The sequence below is a fragment of the Leucoraja erinacea genome, chromosome 25, assembly GCF_028641065.1.
Source record: "Leucoraja erinacea ecotype New England chromosome 25, Leri_hhj_1, whole genome shotgun sequence".
In the NCBI taxonomy this organism is placed as follows: domain Eukaryota; kingdom Metazoa; phylum Chordata; class Chondrichthyes; order Rajiformes; family Rajidae; genus Leucoraja; species Leucoraja erinaceus.
In genome coordinates this window covers 21,070,763-21,091,462 of record NC_073401.1, presented here as the reverse complement: position 1 = coordinate 21,091,462, position 20,700 = coordinate 21,070,763, and the positions used below count along the sequence as shown (strand labels likewise).

At 45.6% G+C, this 20,700-nt stretch overlaps 1 protein-coding gene across 1 annotated transcript in view; it reads left to right on the top strand.

Moving 5' to 3' along the window:
• Positions 1-714: 714 nt before the first annotated feature.
• sxph (saxiphilin) overlaps positions 715-20,700 on the top strand; it is a 32,167-nt gene continuing 12,181 nt past the window's right edge. The window contains exons 1-7 of the mRNA XM_055655998.1: positions 715-1,553; positions 2,585-2,748; positions 5,613-5,712; positions 6,357-6,533; positions 17,482-17,644; positions 18,936-19,000; positions 19,644-19,801. Of these exons, the coding sequence (XP_055511973.1) occupies positions 1,289-1,553; positions 2,585-2,748; positions 5,613-5,712; positions 6,357-6,533; positions 17,482-17,644; positions 18,936-19,000; positions 19,644-19,801 (1,092 nt within the window). The 5' untranslated portion in view covers positions 715-1,288. The remainder of the gene's footprint in view (positions 1,554-2,584; positions 2,749-5,612; positions 5,713-6,356; positions 6,534-17,481; positions 17,645-18,935; positions 19,001-19,643; positions 19,802-20,700) is intronic.

Here is a 20,700-nt window from a genome sequence, read left to right as displayed (position 1 = left end):
AAGCCTCAGCGCAGACGGAGACGGGGGATACGACAAGAAAACTCGCACCCCCTGAAGGAAGAGACGAAAACAAGTTTCTCCCACCCCACACATACACAACCTAATAACTCAAATTAACAAACTAAAACAGGACAAGAAAACAACAAAAAATGAAAGAACAGACGGACTGCAGGCGAGCCGCAGCTGCCACTACGATCACCCCTCAGCTCCTTGATTGTATGGAGTGTCCAACATAGCTCGTGCCCTACAGCCCTGGCACAAAATCTTCCGTCAGCCTTTACAGTTTCATGGCATCTTTCTTACAGCTGTAAAACCTAAACTACATGCAACACTCCAAGTGTGACCTCACTAACATCTTGTACAACTCTGACATAATGTCCCAACTTCTATACTCAATTCCCTGACTAATGAAGGCCAATGTGCCAATGGACTTTATACTGCCTGGTCCCTCAGACTACCTCTTGCCTCTTTGGAGGAGTGGGGTCTAAGAAGCGGAGGAATTGTATTAATGTATTTCATTGCAGTTGCTTTGGGGAAGTTTGTTCCTGTAATATATCAGCCAGATTTGATAGTACTGAACTCAGGGTGGTGAATCTGTGGAATTCTTTGCCACAGAAGGCTGTGGAGGCAAAGTCAGTGGATATATTTAAGGCAGAGATAAATAGATTCTTGATTAGTGCAGGTGTCAGAGGTTATGGGGAGAAGACAGGGGAATGGGGTTAGGTGGTAGAGACAGATCAGCCGTAATTGAATGGCGGAGTCGACTTAATGTTTAAGAAAGAACTGCAGATGCTGAAAAAATCAAAGGTCGATAAAAAGCTGGAGAAACTCAGCGGGTGAGGCAGCATCTATGGAGCGAAGGAATGGATGACGTTTCGGGTCAAGACCCTACTTCAGACTGAAGAAGGGTCTCGACCCGAAGCATCACCCATTCCTTTGAGGATTGAGGACCTTTGTTCCATGTGTAGTAGTGTACTTCACTGGACGGTCTATAATTCACATATATAATGACATTTATAGCAGTGATTATGGTTTGAATTAGTTATAACTGGTTGAAAAGTCCCAAGGACATGGCCTTCTTTTGAATTTTTTTGTACAGGTTCCTTCTCCTTGCATCCGGCTGGATCCATGGGCTTGAGAGAGTTAAAGGCTGTAAACCAGAATACTTGTGAAATTTTGACAAGTGAAAACAAATTGCCAAATTCCACCCCTTTTAACCTCTCAACACCGTCTGGTTGCAATAAAAGATGATGGATAATTATTTCCATGTGAAGATGGTTAATTTCAAATGCAGTCACAAACAGCTTCACCAAGCGCCGTTCCCCGGGAAGGGGTTGGGCACAGTGTCTCCTCGCTTGGACCCAGGCGTTGGTCGAGGCTGTCACTAGGTTGCTGGTGGCCACATACGGAGCTCTCACTCTTTGCCCTCACTGAGTGTGTTGAGAACTGCTACATACAGGAGGACAGAGGGGTTGAGAGGTGGAGGAAAACACTGATGACTTCCACCATGAGGGGAGGCATAGTTTTCATCTATATCCTGGCTGCAGCTTTGGGTAAGTCAGAGCCCGTGTGTCTGTAATGCTCTGGGAGGGTGAGCATGATTTATAATTTACGTCGAGAGTCATAACAGTGGCGATGTTCGCAAATGCTTGAGCCCCTGGAGACATTTAGGAGGACGAGGTGCTACAGGTGCTGGAGACCATCACCACCCGCAGGTTCCCCTCCAAGTCACATCCTGACACAGACAGTGGGGAGGGGGTTAAAATGGTCAGCAAGTGTTTGGCAAAACAGTCGCCAGGTCTATGCACAGGGACACATCGGGAGCACCGAATGCAGTAGACTAGGTTGGAAGAGGTGAATGTGAACCTTGAAGTGTCTCACCTTGAAAGGCTGCTGGGGTGGCGGGATGGGGAGAAGGCAGGAACGGGGTACTTACTGATTGTGGATGATCAGCCATGATCACATTGAATGGCGGTGCTGGCTCAAAGGGCTGAATGGCCTACTCCTGCACCTATTGTCTATTATCTATCGTCTACTGTCTAATGCCGAGAACTATATTCTACACTCTGTATCTTCCCCTTTGCTCCACCTATTTTACTTGAGTTTGGCTTGATGTATTTATGTACATGTTTCAATAGCACGCAAAACAATGTTTTTCATACTATCTCAGTGCACGTGATAATGATAAACAAAACATATACCTATGAGGACATATTTTTACACATGGTGTATGGTCTCCATAAGGGAATGGTGGGGATCTGGAGGGTTTGGCCCATAGGTTCCCACATAAGCTTTCAGTGGGAGCTACCTCATACTCATTACTGGGTAATGGGGACATGATGCACAGGTTGTAATATGTTTCAAATACATAGCTAGCTCAATGTCTTGGTTAAATAAAGACATCAGAATGATGGTTGTTCAGAGGATATATGCGGAATGGAAGTCGCAGTATTATTTGGAGTCAGCAATGACTCAATGGGTGGAGTGGCCCGGTTATACCGACGAAAATGTGAAAACATGTCAATTTTTGAATCAAATCAGAAGCAAAGCTCTTCTTGTTATGATCCTCTTTCTGAAATTGCAGCAAAGAAGCTCAGATGGTGCAACGTGTCTGACATGGAGAAGAGGAAGTGTGCTGAACTCTCCAAAACTCTGCAGTCTGTGCTGTCACCCAGAGCACAGGTGCAGTTCATCAAGTTGTCCTGCATTAGAGCACACAATGTCGAGGACTGCATCAAGAAGATACGGGTAAGGAAGCGAACCCTTGGGCAACCAGAGGCATTCTTTAAGAGCTCAGTGCAGCTGCCTTCAGGAACACGTTTACATCTGACACCACATTGCACCCCATCCCTATTCAAGGGAAGCGGATCCCTCAGTCACTGTATCAGGGTGAATGCATCAGCCACTGGTGGAGTCCCAACAAAGAGACTTTAGTTTAGATTAGTTTCCACGAGTAGTACACTGCAAGGACCAGGAAGTGAACGGGTAAGATCATCTCTGACCCTGGCCACAAACTCTTTGAATCACTTCCCTCTGGAAGGCGACTCCGGACTGTCAAAGCTGCCACAGCCAGACATAAAAAGCAGCAAGAGAGTCCACAGCTTTTTTCCACGAGTAGTTGCTCTACTCAACAGCCAAAAATCTGTAGCCTCCCTTTGATCTGGTATTTGATTTAATCGACATGTTTAATCAATAATGTTTTATTATTAATGTTTAATGTTTTATGTGTCATTCCTAACTGTCACTGTATGTCATGTTATCACTTGTGGGTGGAGCACCAAGGCAAATTCCTTGTATGTGAATACTTGGCCAATAAACTTGTTCATTCGTTTAGTTTAGTTGAGTTTAGTTTAGCTAGGTTAAGTTTAGTTTATTGTTACGTGTACTGAGGTAAAGCTTTATGTTGTGGGATATCTACCTCAGCAGAAATACTGCACATAATCACAATCAAGCCGTCTAGCGTGTACAGATTACAGGATAAAGCAAATAATGCTTAGTGCAAATTAAAATCCAGTAAAGTCCAATATAGTTCAAAGATCTCCAATGAGGTAGATAGTAGCTCAAGACTGCTCTCTAGTTTGCGATAGGATGGTTCAGTTGCCTGATAACAGTTGGGAAGAAACTGTCCCTGAATCCAGGTGCACTCAGCGGGAAGTGTCATTTTTCATCACAGGATGTTGGTGTCGATGACAATGCCAGGATTTATTGTCCATCCCTAATCGTCCATTGAGGAGTCAGCCGCATTAGTGGGATGGGAGTTACGCATGGTCCTGCATTTCCTTCCCTGAACCAGATGCTCAGATTTAGCACGATTGATCTTAGCGAGCATGATCTTAGCACAATTAGGGAATTGGGAGGGGAGGTTGTAGAGAGGGAGAGAGTGGAGAGAGTTACAGAGATTGTCTGGAGTCATGTCATGGAATTATCATGTTGTACAGCATAGAAATGTGATGTTTGACCCAACTCAACCATGCTACAATGATGTCTATTTATGCAAATCCCATTTACCTGCATTAGTCCCATGTCCCTTTATGCCTTTCCCATCCAAGTAGCTGTTAGTAGGATACTACCTACTAGCCAGCAACATGATGTCCTGACTATTATACTCAATGCCTTGACCTGTGATGCAGGCATATGATATGGCTTCTTCACTACCCTGTCTACTGATGTTGCCATTTTCAAGGAGCTACAGTCTTACACCCCAAGGTCCCTCTGTATACTAATGTTCGTAAGGTCGCTGCTATTTTACTCTATGTGTCCGAATAGAATTTGATCTGCCAAAGTTCAATCCCTGATGCCTGGGGTCATTGGGCCAAGGTTAGGAAGTCAGGCTCCTGTTTTCGTGGCAACAAATGAGGTGCCCATAGTTGGATGGGGCCGGTGAATCAGGCAGTCTGGCTCTCTCCTCGATCCCACAACATCTTGTCACAACACTGAGAGTCCCATCGACTGACAAAGTTTGTTGCTAATAAATAATGCATGAACAGTGGGAGAGTCTCAAATGAGGAGGTCATTTTTACAACATGCAGGGCCAGTTATTTCAAACGAGGACTATCTCCTCTCAGAGGGTGGTCAATCATTGGAGATCTCTGGTGAGACTCCCAGTGAATTGTTGAGGCTGGATCTTTAGAGTCATAGAGTTATGCAGCACAGAAACAGGACTTTTAGCCCAACCCGTCGATGCCAACCAAGATGCCCCATCTAAGCCAGTCCCAATCGCCCACATTTGGACCATATCCCTCTAAACCTATCCTATCCATGTACCTGGATAGTGCACCTTCCTCAACTACTTATTCTGACATCTCGTTCCATACGCACTGTGTGAAAACGTTACTTCTTGTGTTCCTATTTAATCTTTCCCTTCACACCTTAAACATCTCTGGTTCTTGATTCCCCGACCCGGGGAAAAAGACGGGGTGCATTCACCCTGTCTATTCCCCTCATGGTTTTATACACCTCTATAAAATCACCCCTCAGACTCACGCACGACAAGGAATAAAGACCTGGCCTGCCAACCTCTCCTTATAGCCCATGGAATAAAGTACTGGCAACGTCTTCCTGGGTATTTAGAGGTACTTAGAGATATTTAAAATAGGGGTTGATACATTTTTAAATTATTGAGGAATTGAAGACTATGGGGAATGGCAGAACGGAGGAGTTGAAACCAGTGTAGATCAGCCACGATCATACTGATGGTGGGTTTTGTTTGAGGGACAGTTTGAGGGTGGCACAGTGGTGCAGAGGTAGAGCTGCTGCCTTACTGTGCCAGAGACATGGGTTCAATCCTGACTATGGGTGCTGCCTGGATGAAGTTTGTACAATCTCCCCGTGACCAGGTGGGTTTTCTCCGAGTGCTTCGGTTTCCTCCCACACTCCAAAGACGTACAGGATTGTAGGTTAATTGGCTTTGGTAAAATTGTAAATTGTCCCTAGTGTGTGGGGTAATGTTAGTATGTCGGATGATCGCTGGTCGATGGGCTGAAGGACCTGTTTTGCTGCTGTATCTCTAAAGTCTAAAACTCTAAAGACAGAATGGCCCACTGCTGCTGCTATTTCTTTGTGTTCTTTCGACCAAGTATACACACATGACTAAACAAATGTTCCCTCTGCAGGGGAATATGGCGGATGCAATGTCTTTGGATGCTGCCGATATCTACACAGCTGCAACATTTTATGGCCTCACCATCGTGGCAAAGGAGATATATCAGGATGGTGAGTTGTCTTTCACTGAATGCATAATGTGCCGAGCTTCCCATTCTCCACACACCAAGGCTCACTGTTACGGAAACCTCCTCCTCTTGCTCTTACCTTTGAAACAAGTTCTCTGGAACGTTTTTGGATTTTATTTTTGCTGAAAGTTTGCCCACTTGCTCAATCTGTCTTAGTCTTGAAGCCCCTTTGAATCCTCCTCACAATTTATCATCCCACCCAATGGCTAGATCCCAGCATTTTCAGTTTCAGCTCAGATCTCCAGTGACTGAATGCAGCTTTTTCAAATTGTCATTCATCTGATGAACCTTGTTGGAATCTCTCCAGCACAGGATAGGGAGAACAAACGTGGGCACAATATTCCATGTGCCCTATGAAATATTGAGTGCAATATTCAAGTGTGGGCCCTGTCCAACTGAGTAAGACATCTTTATTCTCATTCACAAATCCCATTGCAGTAAAGGCCAACAGACCACCTGTCTTGTTGATAGCTTGCTGTTGCCTCTCAGGGGTTTATGTAAAAGGACACCCTGGTTCATTTGAGAATCAGCCCCTTTCACCTCTCACCAGTTTGGACACACTGTCTTTCCACTCTTTCTGCCGACGTGGGTGACCTCAGATAGTTGACCTCAGCTCCTGTCCACCAGGTGGGTGTCTGTACTCCGTGGCTGTCACTCGAGACGAGAGCCTCGACATTCGGCGGCTGAAGGGGAAGAGGAGCTGTCACGACGGGGGTCGGCGTATGGCAGGGTGGAACGTCCCGCTGGGATTCCTGCTGTCCCATGGACACCTCGAGTGGCAGAAGAATCAAACGGTGGCTGAAGGTAACCCATTGTCCAGTCTTTGAAGACGATCTCACTGGGTCAAAGTCCCAGGGACTTGCTGGGGTAGATGTAAGGGCGACATAGGCGCCAGAAACAAGGGTAACGACCTCACAATGACGGGTTGGCCATTCAGGACTGAGGTGAGGAGAAATGTCTTCACCCAGGGACAAGCAGAGCGACTCCACACTTGGACAAGACCAGCAGTCTGAAGACGTGTCCCTATGAAACATTATCTGTCGACCTTCCCTGACCCACTGAGTTCTTCCAGCGGTTTATCTTTTGCTTGCGGTTCCAGACTTGTCAGTTTCTGTCACATGTGGATAGCAATCTTGGGCTTTATTCCTGGGCTCTTTCAAACCAACGATGAAATCTTTGTGAAATACTCCCAAATGCATTCCTGAGAGACGTTAGTCAGGGTTGTGTATCTTTGTTTAGGAAGGAACTAAAGGAACTCCCACCTAACCCCATTCCCCTTAGAGAAGACAGGGGAATGGGGTTAGGTGGCAGAGACAGATCAGCCGTAATTGAATGGCGGAGTCGACTTAATGTTTAAGAAGGAACTGCAAATGCTCGTATAAACTGAAGAGAGACACAAAAAGCTGGAGTAACTCAGCGGGACAGGCAGCATTACTGGAGAGAAGGAATGGATGACGTTTTGGGTCAAGACGGCTGTGAAGAAAGGTCGCCACCCGAAACATCACACATTCCTCTTCTCCAGAGATGCTGCCTGTCCCGCTGAGTTACTCCAGCCTTCTGTGCCTATCTGTTGTATATCTTTGTTCAAGGGCTGTGGATTGGCCTTCCATTTTTTCTCTCGATTGCCATGATTCTAAGTTTAGCGTTTTGTTGTTATCATTAGATTCTTATCCACAGAGCTGGAACTTCCGTTGCAGGATGGAGAGGCAATCAATCACTTACACTCAATGACAGAGGAATCAGAGTGCATGTTCTGTACTGGAAAGCCACCAGCAATATGGCACAAGTCACACAGCTGCTAGAGCCACTGCATTCGGAGCAATAGTGACCTGGGTTCGATCCTGACCTCGGTTGTTTTCCAGTTTGTTTTCCCTGTGACCACGTTGGTTTCTCCCACATGATCCCGTTTCCTCCCACATCCCAAAGGATCGCTAGTAAATTGGCTGCTGTAAATTGCTCCCAGTGTGTAGGTGAATGTAGAATCTGGGAGAAGTTGATGGGATTATGGTGAAAATCAAATGGGAAAAGTGTGAATGAGTGGTTGATAGTATACTCAGACTAGGTGGGCTGAAGGGCCTGTTACCGCGCTGTATTCTCTATGATTCAATGAATACAGTTGCAACATTTAACTCACCTTGATTTTATTCGTAGTAAAACACCAATAGTCTGGCACGATTGGACTTTGGACATACTGGACTGGCAGAATTTCCAGACTATTAGATATTTCTCCTGCTAACACACCAACACACTTTCAATTCATATTTTTTAGATTTTACACAGCAGTGTAATAAATATTACATAAACCAGGTTTACAAGGATGATTTCAACATGTAGATAATGCCAGCATTGATGACTATCCATCCACTATGCTGATATTTTATTAAGGTAAACACCCTTGACTGCAAATACTCCAAAACCAGCCCAAAGTGAAAGCGCCTTGTCAGGAAGCCACAAGTGCTGTACATATGCAGCCTCACCTTCTTTATGACTCCCTCCAGAAATAATCTGAGTTTCCGTGGAAAGTGTGCAAGGTGCTGTTTTGAATGAGTGGAGAGTGCTCGAAAGGGTGTGATGCCTTTGGAGGGAGTGCAGCAAAGGTTCACCAGACTGATCCCTGCGAACACAGCTTTGTTCCATTAGGCGAGATTAAGGTGACTTGGCACACGCTCGCCGCAGTTTAGAAGAACAAGAGGTGGAATGTACAAAGTTCTTATGAGACTTTAAAAGAGTAGAAACAGGTGATGTTTTCCCTGGCTCGATCCAGGGCTCACAGTCTACAATACACCATCAACCATTCACGGACAGAGACTGGGGGGGGGGGGGGGGGGAGGAGTGCTTCACTCAGGGGAACGTGGGGGCTCAGTGGCGGAGAATATTGAAGAAAGCAACTGATAGGTTTTGTTTATTATCAGAATCAAAGGATATGGGGCTAGTGCAGGAAATTAGTAGATCAGCCACCATCTTATTCAACAGTGGAGAGGCGTGGAAGTCTATTCTTTAGTTTAGTTTAGTTTATTCTCACGTGGACTGAGGCACACTTTTGTTGCATTCTAACCAGTCAGTGGAAAGACTATACGTGATTACAATCGAGGCATCCGTAATGTACAGATACATGATAAGGGAATAACGTTTAGTGCAAGATAAAGTCCAGTAAAGTCCGATTAAAGATAGTCCAACGGTCTCCAATGAGGTAGATAGTAGCTCAGGACTGCCCTCCAGTTGTTGAGAGGATGGTTCAGTTGCCTGATAACAGCCGGCAAGAAATTGTCCCTATTGCCTGCTCTTGCTCCTATTGCTCACATTCTGAAGTTGTCCCTGTGTTCTGGCCAGCCTGACAAAACGTCTCGACCTGAAACATCACCCATTCCTTCTCTCTTGAGGTGCTGCCTGACCCGCTGAGTTACTCCAGCTTTTTGTGTCTATATTCAGTGTAAAACAGCATCTGCAGTTCCTCCCTACACATTTATCTGCTCCACTGTGAAATCTCCTCAATGTATGCCAACTTTGAGGAAGTTCTCCATATAACCATATAACAATTACAGCACGGAAACAGGCCATCTTGGCCCTTCTAGTCCGTGCCAAACACTTATTCTCCCCTAGTCCCATCTACCTACACTCAAGACCATAACCCTCCATTCCTTTCCCGTTCATATACCTATCCAATTTATTTTTAAATGATAAAATCGAACCTGCCTCCACCACTTCCACTGGAAGTTCATTCCACACAGCTACCACTCTCTGAGTAAAGAAGTTCCCGCTCATTTTACCCCTAAACGTCTGTCCCTTCTCCTCCTCTCTCCATTGAGAGTTCTGCAGGGTCTGAAGAAGGGTCTCGACCCAAAATGCCACCTGTTCCTTTTCTTTTCTCCAGAGATGCGGCCTGACCCGCTGAATTACTCCAGATTTCTGTGTCTATGTTCTGACCAACATTTAAACAGCCATAATCAGTTACTATCGCAGCGTTGATTATGGGACTTTGTTAGATGAGACTTAATCAGCTGTGACCTGCTTGTATGAAAGACGCTATGCAGACTCTTTTCTGTAAAGGCCCAGAGGGGAGGGCAGCAAATGGATGTCACGTTGGAAAAGGACAGTCTCAAGCTGGGAAATCATGCCCTGTTGCAATGCCTTTTGATCTCAAATTTTACTCCATTTCCAAGCCTAATTATTTTTTTCCTATTTGTAATTCTGTCCTTTTAGTGATTTTCTTATCCAAAGTTAATGTATTAAGAAGGGTGGAATGACTATGCTGGTTCAGACTCAGCTCACCGTTGCAAGCTGTATAATAACCTGGGACAAAGCTCATAAACGCTTCACTTTTCAACATCTGTTCCATTAGTTATGGATGCCATCCAGGCCACATTTCGTGCTAAGATACTTTCAACTGCATCCAGTCAAAGTACTGTATGTAAGGAAGGGTCTCTGTTTCTCTTCCCACAGATGTTGCCTGACCTGCTCAGAGCTTCCAGCGTTCCCTGTGTTTACTATGGAAGCAGGGCTAGGCAACTTGATCCTGCTCCACCGCTCAGTGAGATCATGGCTAATCCAACCTCAGTTACAATAATGCTCAACAATCCCGCTCCCAGAGGTAGTGGATTCCAAAAATCCGTGTCTCTCTGAAAGAAAACAAAACACTCTTCATTTTTCTCAGAAATGGACAAATGCTTTTTCTGAAATGATGTCTCCTACGTTTGGATATCCCCTGCCTCCTCCCCAGGGGGAATCCTCAATGGGGAAGGCTATTGGGACGGGGTGGAGAGTAAGGAGTGCGGCCTGTGTAAGTAGGGAGGTTTTCTTGCAACCTTACAGGATGTTGGTGAGACCACACCTGCAGATATTTAGCAATGATGCTGTTGCTTTGTAGACAGTGCGGTGCAAAGATACTAGAGGAGCTATAGGATCTTTGGTGCGGAGATGGTTAATTCCTGGGGTTAAGGGTTTCTCATATGAGGAATGCTCAATCCAGTTGGGCTGCCTAACATGGAGTTGGGGCTTTTAGATTTTACACTACAGTATAATAAATCTTCCAATAATTTCTCCATCTAGATAATACCAACATTGGCCTCCATAGACTTGGCTGATATTACTCAGTTATGAGTCACTGCTGAGTTTAGAAGAAAGAAAGATATAAGCATATTGAAAGAGAGCTATTGGAGGAATAACACCTCATATTTTGCTTGGGCAGTTTATAACCCACAGTATGAATATTGATTTCTCTAATTTCAAATAACCCTTGCTTTCTCTCTCTCTCCATCCCTCACCCACCCTGGTTTTCCGACTAGTTTTACTCTGCTCCTGATTAATTTTACTTTGTATGCCTCGTTGTCAACTTCCCCTAAGCCAACAATGAACCATTCCACATTTCCTTGATACTTCCAGTCTGCTTTGATCTGTCATTTCACACCTTATAATCTCTTTGTACACTTGCATATCTCCAGCTTCCCTCTCCCCTGACTCTCTGTTTGAAACATAGAAACATAGAAAATAGGTGCAGGAGTAGGCCATTCGGCCCTTCGAGCCTGCACCGCCATTCAATATGATCATGGCTGATCATCCAACTCAGTATCCTGTACCTGCCTTCTCTCCATACCCCCTGATCCCTTTAGCCACAAGGGCCACATCTAACTCCCTCTTAAATATAGCCAATGAATTGGCCTCAACTACATTCTGTGGCAGAGAATTCCAGAGATTCACCACTGTCTGTGTAAAAAATGTTTTTCTCATCTCAGTCCTAAAAGATTTCCCCTTTATCCTTAAACTGTGATCACTTGTTCTGGACTTCCCCAACATCGGGAACAATCTTCCTGCATCTAGCCTGTCCACCCCCTTAAGAATTTATATAAGATCCCCCCTCAATCTTCTAAATTCTAGGGAGTACAAACTGAGTCTATCCAGTCTTTCTTCATATGAAAGTCCTGACATCCCAGGAATCAGTCTGGTGAACCTTCTCTGTACTCCCTCTATGGCAAGAATGTTCTTCCTCAGATTAGGAGACCAAAACTGTACGCAATACTCCAGGTGTGGTTTCACCAAGACCCTGTACAACTGCAATAGAACCTCCCTGCTCCTATAGTTAAAGGGTCTCGACCTGAAACGTCAACCATTCCTTCACTCTAGAGATGCTGTATGTGTCCAACAGTTACTCCAGCATTTTGTATCTATCTTTAGAGATACAAGACAATTTGCTTCTGCAAGCAGCTGCTAGTTCAGCAGTGGGCTGTTTTAAGTGGGTGGAGGAGGAGAGTGGTTCCCTGACATTGGTGACAGGAGCTCCTGACTCTTGCCATTCCAATGTTTCCAGTTCCCACATGGTGAGCTTGTTTCACCGGACCAGGGCCTGATGGAGTAGATGCTGGAAATCTGAAATAAACCCAACCTGAGGAAAAATACTCACTGCTTTATAGTGATCACCATTGTTTCATAATCCCTCTGTAGTTTCGCCCCTTCCCATTTCTGCCTCCCCCTCCAGTCCTAATAACATGCCAACCTTCGTTGTTGTAGCAAAATCAAAATCAAACGAGAATTGCAGATGCTGAACATCTGAAATAAAATCACAAACTGCGGGAAACACTCGCAGGTCACAAACTACCGTGAATAAAGAAACAGAATTAATGGTTCAAGTTGAAGACCCTTCTTCCGAACACACCAGTACAGCGAGCCATGCGTTGTAAATCAAAGTGATCTTTGTTGAGGTAATACAGAGAACAACACACATGCGACTGGGGAGGGTTTTCAATATATACCAGGGCACACCCCTTAACCACGTGACCGCTCATTCATGCCAAACACAGTCACGTGACCCTGGCAGCCCAAGTGCCGAGGTTTCGCCCAGTAAGTAACCACTAGATGGTGCCACACCACGTGCCATTTTTGCTGGGTCATTAGCTCTGTTTCCCTCTCCACATATGCTGCCTGACCTGCTGAGTGTTTCCAGCATTTCCTATCTTTATTTCAGATGACCAGCATCTGCTAGTTTTGATTCTCTCAACCTCTGAGGATATTGAAAGCAAAGAACGCAATTTCCAATCTCCGTACATCAGACGTTCAGCCTGTTGCTTACAATTGGAATTGAGAGTCCACTTCAACCAGCCAATGAGAATCAAGTTGTTAAAATGCACGTAACAACATTCAAGGGAGCGGCAGTGGGCGTATCAGGTTCTGCAAAAAAATAGGATGTGTTTCAGTTGGTGTAAACGGGAGGTTAATGGTTGGCACAGACTGGGTGGGCCGAAGGGTCTCTTTCCGTGCTCTATGACTTGATGATGCTACTGGAGTCTCATGGCCATTCAATAAGATCTGGGACAGTATAAAGCTGTGAAAACCATCTAATTGCAGCTTGATTCATTGTATGGGGTGGTAAAAAAAGGGAGGCTCTGAGGACATATAACAAGCACGAAATAATAATTCACAACTCCCATGCAGAAGAAAACCCTCTTCATTTCATTCTTAAATAGACACGCACCTAGTCTGAAACGAGACACAAGATGCCGGAGTAACTTTGCAGGTCAGGCCAACATCTCTGGAGAACGTGGATGGGTGATGTTTTGGGTCAGGACCTTCCTTCAGACTGATCGTGGTGGGGGGGGGGATGGAGAAAATGGAAGAGAGGAGGGGCAGGACAAAACCTGGTAAGTGACCTGCCCTCCTCCCTCCGCCTTCTTTCCCCCTCCCCTTCCCCACAATTAATCTGAAGTGGGGTCTTACCCGAAATGCCTGTTGAGTTACTCCATCACTTTGTGTCTTGTTTTTGTAAACCAACCACTGCAGTTCCTTGTTTCTACCTTTATTCTGAAATTATGTCTGTGGTTTGAGATACCTTGACCGGTGTAAATATTCTCCCAGCATCTGAGGTGGGTTTTGTAACCTGATTAAAGAGTGAAGTGGCAGCAAGGGAGGTGAGGGCTGACTCCACCGGCCCCTCACCTGAAAACCAATTCCTCTTTAACAGTTCTCGCTTGGTCCCCACCACAACAGGCGATGCAGTCACTAGGAAATTGCAAACATTCATCAGTTAAGTATGTTGGATGAACGTGGGGCCTTAATGAGAGTATGGCGTGGAGCCTGGGCCAGCACGAGTCCCAGAGCCAGAGCCCGAGCCAGCGAGAGGAAGAATTGGCTGGAGATCCTGGCTCACTGCAGCAGTGTGTCGCCTACATTCTGATTCCCCCCCGTACAGGTCAGACACAAGTCCCTCCCTGCCCCAGCCATCCTCTGCATTCCTGTCTGGGGAGGTGTGGCCAATGTCCCGTGGCAAAAGGCAACTGAACCTGGCACCAGACTTTAGACTTTAGGGATACAGCGTGGAATCAGGCTCCTCGGCACCATAACCCTGTGATTCTATGACCTATCACCCTCTCTTTGGCACTCTGACCCTGTGATTCTGTAAGCCTGGGAGTCTAAGACCTGGTGACTTTCTCACCTCTTCTCCATTACAGCTCTGGGTCTCCAGTCTCCAATTCCCGACAACACCCTCGTAAATCTTCTCTGCAATCTTTCCACCTTCCTTTTTTTTTTTAATCAAAAATATTTATTCAAATATTAAAATAGTATTTACAATACAATAAAACAAAACACCGCCATAATACAAGACGAACAAATATGCTAAGCAACTGCTAAACAATGATCGCAATCCTTGTCCAGGATACATTCAACCCCCCTCGGTGCCCAGCGGTCGCGGAACTCCCTCACATTTCCCGTAGACAGGGCGTATTCCCTTTCTATCCGCACACGGCCACGGACGTATCCCCGGAAAACGGGCAGGACGCCGGCTCGGGTAGAGCCCTCCACCGTCTGGCGCCTTGACTCGCGGATGGCCAGCTTGGCCAGGCCCAGGAGCAACCCAACCAGGACATCTTCAGCCCTACCCTTTCCACCTTCCTTTAGCAGGGTGACCAAAACTGAACATCATGCAACCTCACCAACATCTTGCACAACTGTAACATAACATCCCGACCCCTATGGTCAGTACCGTGGCTGATGATGTCCAATGTACCGCAAGCTGTGCCCATGTACTGCTCACCTCTCGTCAGAACCATTCATCGACTGGAAGTGTAGGTCCTGTTTCTTTTTCCACAGTGACTGCCTGACCCGCTGATGGTTTCCAGCATTTTATTTCAGATTTCCCACATCTGCTGTTTGTTGAATTCCAATAGCCAGTGGTGATGTGTTATTGATTTAATTTGTGGATAATATCCAGTAGCAGTGGCCCGACACAATGATTTATTCTATTAAGTTCCAAAACTATTTTCCAACTCCACATGGCATGCGCCTGTGCCAGCACTTTATAGCAAACAATCACACCACTCCCACACCGCACAAACATATTCATCTTTGTTTCCCGCAAACACACAAAGATATGTTCCTTTGAGAAAGTATTGCTGTTCTTAACAACTATCCGCATTGGAGATTTTACCAAATCTTTCTCCTCGAATCAGAAGATTTAAAAAAAAAATGTTTTTTATTGTTTTATTTATTAGAAGTAAGAACAATACAGTGGTTGGTGCCTTTTTACATGTTCCCAAAATTATGTTAACATAATACATTCTCTGTTAACTTCCTTTTTTATTTAAAGAGAGAGAAAAGAAAGAAAGAGATAGTAAAGAATAGAGGAAAGTCTTGTGTGTGTGAAAAGAAAAAAAAACAACAACAAAAAACAGAGAGAAAAAAAGCTAGTAAAGAAAAGAAATAAGTAGGAAAGTGGAGGGAGATTATCCCCTCGCCACAAGGAGATGCTTTTTTATATTCTTGATCGTCTTTCACCCATACCTGAAAGTTTGAATTTTTACGATACTGTTGCACCACATGAATCCAAAAAATCAATAAATGGAGACCAACTCGTAAATGACTATTTAGTCCCCAAGCAGAAGAAATAGTCGTTGTTCACCCCATTTAACAATGTGATTTAAAAACTCTCTTTGAAATTCCCTCTTTCGCTTCCCTACTCTACGAGAAATAATTACAGTGAATCATTTGCTCATTCTTGCAAAACTAAGTTCCACTGAGGTGATGGACTCAATCAACTGTTTCAAAGCTTCATTTCATTTCAAAGAGTCTTGTCAGGTCAGAGTATCAAGGGTTAGTAGACAAGGTTGTAGGACTGAATGGTCTCACCCTACCCTGTGGCCATTCAGACTAGGGCTGTTTACTGATTACATTGATTGATTAATCATTAATTAATCACTTTGCCCCGATTAAAATGATTAATTTTCAAAAATCAAATGTTTCTGATTATCAAATTAAAACTTACCTTCATTTCACAAACGTAAACCTGCTTTAGACTGTCATTCGGTGAGATCTCAAAAAACATAAGGTATCAACGGTCTCATCACCCAATGATGAGATGCAATGTCGTGACAAAGAGGCCAGCAGCATTAAAACATGTTTCTGATTCAACTGGGTTAGGATGGATTGTCATGAGTCCTCCTGTACACTTTTCCAAGGGCATTTCCACACGCTTTTCAGGACAGCCATTTCTCGTTTCAATATCTTCAAAATGTCTTAATCTAGCCCATCAAGTTTACTCCGCCATTCAATCATGGCTGATCTATCTCTCCCTCCAAACCCCAATCTCCTGCCTACTCCCCATAACCTCTGACACCCGTACTAATCAAGAATCTATCTATCTCTGCCTTAAAAATATCCACTGACTTGCGGGTTTGAATCTGACACGATTGGATTTGGCTGGAGAGAATGGCTTTGAGGTCTTCTGATTGAATTTGCTTCACAGAGGGCTCCGCTTGATCATTATCTTGCTCAACCCTCAAATAATTTGCCGTCCTTGTTTGGGGACGACCGCATGTAAATGTCTCTCGCAACTTTGGCAAGATCGCTTGTTGGTGGGAACACAAGTCCGGGGGTTGCAGGCAGAGTCACAATCCATTGGATCATCCAAGTACCTGAGGAGTCCTGAAATGCCCGGCGAAGAGCCTCGTACAGTTATCTGCCGATGTCACGCTGCTCAAGATTGGTCAGCATGAAATCAAATATTTTGTCAGCTTTAACCAAGTTGCAATTGTGTGGTCCAAGGATGAAGGAATTGTTCCCAGAGTTGTACAGGATAGTTGGCCAACTGACTTGTTTGAAGACATTGAGTCAAATTTGAAGGCATATTTGTGTTCCAGATGATGTTTGAATGAGGATGGGGATGGCTGATATTTCAAAATTGTTTCTCAATGCTTGCACTTCACTAAATTTCTACAGTTTTCGTTCACAAGAAAGTTGACAAATGACTGACCTCCTGCCTTGAAAATTAAACCAGTTATTCGACATTCTGCTGTTTGAAATTTTCTGAAAGCATTTAACCGATTGCTTGCGTTTACATTTTTGCTTAGCTTTACTGGATAAACTGGCCGAAATATTACCAAACATTTAATTACAAGGGATTTATCGTACCATCCTAGTCTAGAACTAGCTTTAGAGAAGAGAGAGTTCATAAATATAATAATTTTAATCGATTAATCATGATTTATCATGGATGATTAATCATTAATCGCTATTTTTGAAAAATCAGCATTAATTCAGAGGCAATTCCTTCTCTCCATAGATGCTGCCTCACCCGCTGAGTTTCTCCAGCATTTTTTGCCGACCAGCATTAATTCAGAGCCTATTTAGATTCAAGTGCAGCCCAAGCACACGTCACTGCTAATAATGTGAAGCAGGTAGTTCAGTCCTGTTCACGTGTACATACACCACTACACTATCGATCACTGTCCCTCCAGTGAATCCACTAAGGGTGTTTGCTTTGCTCCCACAGCTGCCAGTCGGTTCTTTGGTGCCTCCTGTGCCCCTGGTTCCAGTACCATGTTTCCCACCCTGTGTTCGCTCTGCCAGGGCCAGAGGTCCTACAACAAGGACAGGAACTACTTTTGCGAGACCAGCCACAACGAGCCCTTCTACGGCTCTGGAGGAGCCCTGAGGTACCGTACGTTCCCCAATCCCCGGCAGCTCCACGATCGCCCCATCCGTGTGGATTAGCAACTGTGTGCCGGCGCTCGCTACATTGTTCCCGTCACTCCCGGCGGGTGCTCTCACGTAACGTGCCAGACATCGGAGTTACAAAACGCTCTGTGCTCCTTAACACCAGGAAACACCAGAAACACTCAGCAGGTCAGGCAGCATCTGTGGAGGGAGGGACGGCGAATATCTGAAGTTGATGACCCTCCGGCAGAAGGGGGCAATGTAGTCCAGAAAGAGGAATTTTGTTGCACAGAAGGTGGCAGGGGGAATGGATAGGACAGCAGGAACATCCTTGTGTGGAAAGGAACTGCAGATGCTGCTTTATCCTGGAGATAGACACAAAGTGCTGGAGTAACTCAATGGGTGAGGCCCATGTAAATCGGGCACTTGCTCCCTCATGTTCAGGTGAAGTAGTTTCATACGCACAGTGAAGTGTTAGTGAACGCCTTATCCCAGATATGGGACCATCAGTCCATAGGAGCACAATTAGGTCGTTCAGCCCATCGAGTTATCTCCTCTATTCCAACATGGCTAATCTATTTTTCCATCTCAACCTCATTTTCCTGCCTTTGCCCCGTAACCTTTGACGGCCTTACCACCACTTCAGTTTGACTCGACTGGGATGTGATTGAGTACAGTCTCTTCCACCTGAGGAGGCAGACAGACCTGAGGGGCACTCAGCAGTAGTACGGACTCAACCCATTTTGATGGATCATCAGGGAACAGTGCCGAGTTGTCAGGATAGAGCTCTGGGCCCCTGACTGTGGCACAAACTCTCAGATAGTTCATGTTCATAATTGATAGGAGCAGATTTAGGCCATTCGGCCCATCAAGTCTACTCCATCCAATTACGGCTGATCTATCTGTCCATCTTAACCCCATTCTCCTGCCTTCTCCCCACATCTCTTGACACCCTTATTAATCAATAATCTATCTACCTCTGCCTTAGAAATATCCATTGACTTGGCCTCCACAGCCTTCTGTGGCCTTCTGATGACCCAGTAATAAGATCTGGTTCAGACTGCTCCGCTGAGCAGTCCGCAATGTGGCTGTACCTTAAACTACCTCTCAGGCCCTTCTCAGACTACAGCACTGGAAAGGTTCATCACGCCAGAAGCCCCCCAGCCGCAGACCAGGAGCGAGTGATCCCCAAGAGGTACCTTGCCAACCAAGCACCAGGATGTTGGCTCCGAATACGAGCAGAGGTTGGCATTGAGCTTCAGTCTAAAACAGGCTAACGTTTCCTTGCAGGTGTTTGGAGCAAGGAGTTGGCGATGTGGCTTTTGTGGACCACGCAGCTCTTGCCAACATGAGTGGTGAGTTTGTTTCTTCCGCTGTTCCCCATTCAGCAGCCCAGACACCAGCAGCAGAAGTCGACGACACAGGAGCATAGACCTGCCTGGTAATCACATGCCTTTTGCCTGTATTGTCACTGGATGAGTTTGCCTTGGAGAAATATGTTTTTCCTCAGAATTCTTGGAGCAGCACTATAAGGGGATGCTGCAACGCCCAAAGTCACTTGCATTTACTGAGCACCGTTCCCCAACTCTGGGCCTTTGACCCCTGGAGAAGTGCTCTCCCTCTGGTTACACGGTCAACTTGCATGCGGGGAGGCCCTGTGTGTGATAATCACCAAGTGGTTCGGTAGTTTTGGGTGCAGGATAAACACCCACTGTCACGTTCTGGAGTTCCTCAACTCTCCCTTGAATTGTCCCATGTTTTTTGTCTGGGATCAGATCAGATGACGTTCCAGCGTTATCCCGGTTCTGTTATGGATGACATGCTCAATTCTCGAGAGTAGGATGTCAACCCACAGACATCTGACTCTGAGGTGAATGCAGAGACTCAGTGTGTATTTACTATGCAGGAGATAAGGCCCAGCAGCTACAGCCTTGTCTAGGGCATGGTTCAGTTCCTTCCAGGCCCTGACTAGACGTTGTCTCATTGTTGTCCCATCAGTATCCGAAGCAGCCCAGTACAAACTGCTGTGTGCCGATGGGACCCAGGCCAGTATTGCAGACTTTGGAAGATGCCACCTGGGCCGGGGCCCTGGGAACGCCGTTGTGGCCAGATACAACTACAGGAAGTTCACCCGGAAATTCCTTGGCATGGTTCAGGTCTGATAACTTGCTGCTACCTAAAATAAAACAGGAGGTAGAGGAAACACTCAGCTGGTCAGGCTGCATATGTGGGAAGCGAAACAGACTCAGCTTGAATCTTCGACCTGAACTGGTTGCTCCGTTTCTCTTCCCACAGATGCAGCCTGACCTGTTGAGTGTTTCAGCATTTTCTGTTTCTATTTTAGATTTCCAGCATCATTTTTTTTAATTTCTGTTGGCTTGGTGTTACATGACTGTTTAGATAATGTACATGAATCTGCTGAGAAGGGTTGTATAATGGACGGCTTAATCAGCCATCTAAAGGGCCTGTCCCACTTTCACGACCTAATTCACGACCTCTGCCGAGTTTGCCCTTGACTCATACTCGCAGCATGGTCGTCACGAGGTCGTAGCAGGTTGTGATGTTAGTCGTAGGTACTCGTGGCATCAAGTAGGTCGAGGCGTTTTTCTAGCCTGATGAAAAATGTCCACGAGTAAAAAAGGTCGTGAATTAGGTCCTGAGAGTGGGACAGTCCCTTAAACCTGTTGCTAGGCAACATGGTACAGGCTGCTCACAGCCTCACTAATCCGTTCATACGTGACTGGACTTCCTTTCCTTGTCCAGCGATCTGGCAATGGCTAAAGGAGCTGGCTTCCAAAAACAATAGATACCAGGTCCATTTTTGTCAGTAAAAGTGGCATAATATTGGGATGGGATGCATCAGAGAGTGCGGGCTGGTCCCCATCAGCTGAAGTTACACCACAGTGGTCCCATTGAGGCCACAGTCAGATGACCCCCCCCCTCCCTCCAAATATACCTTACACCACATTTTCCCTGCCATTTACTGCTCTGCTGCAAGTGTGTTGCCCAATGGTGCCAAGGTGAAGGACCTTTCCTCTGGGCTGGGAAGGAATGC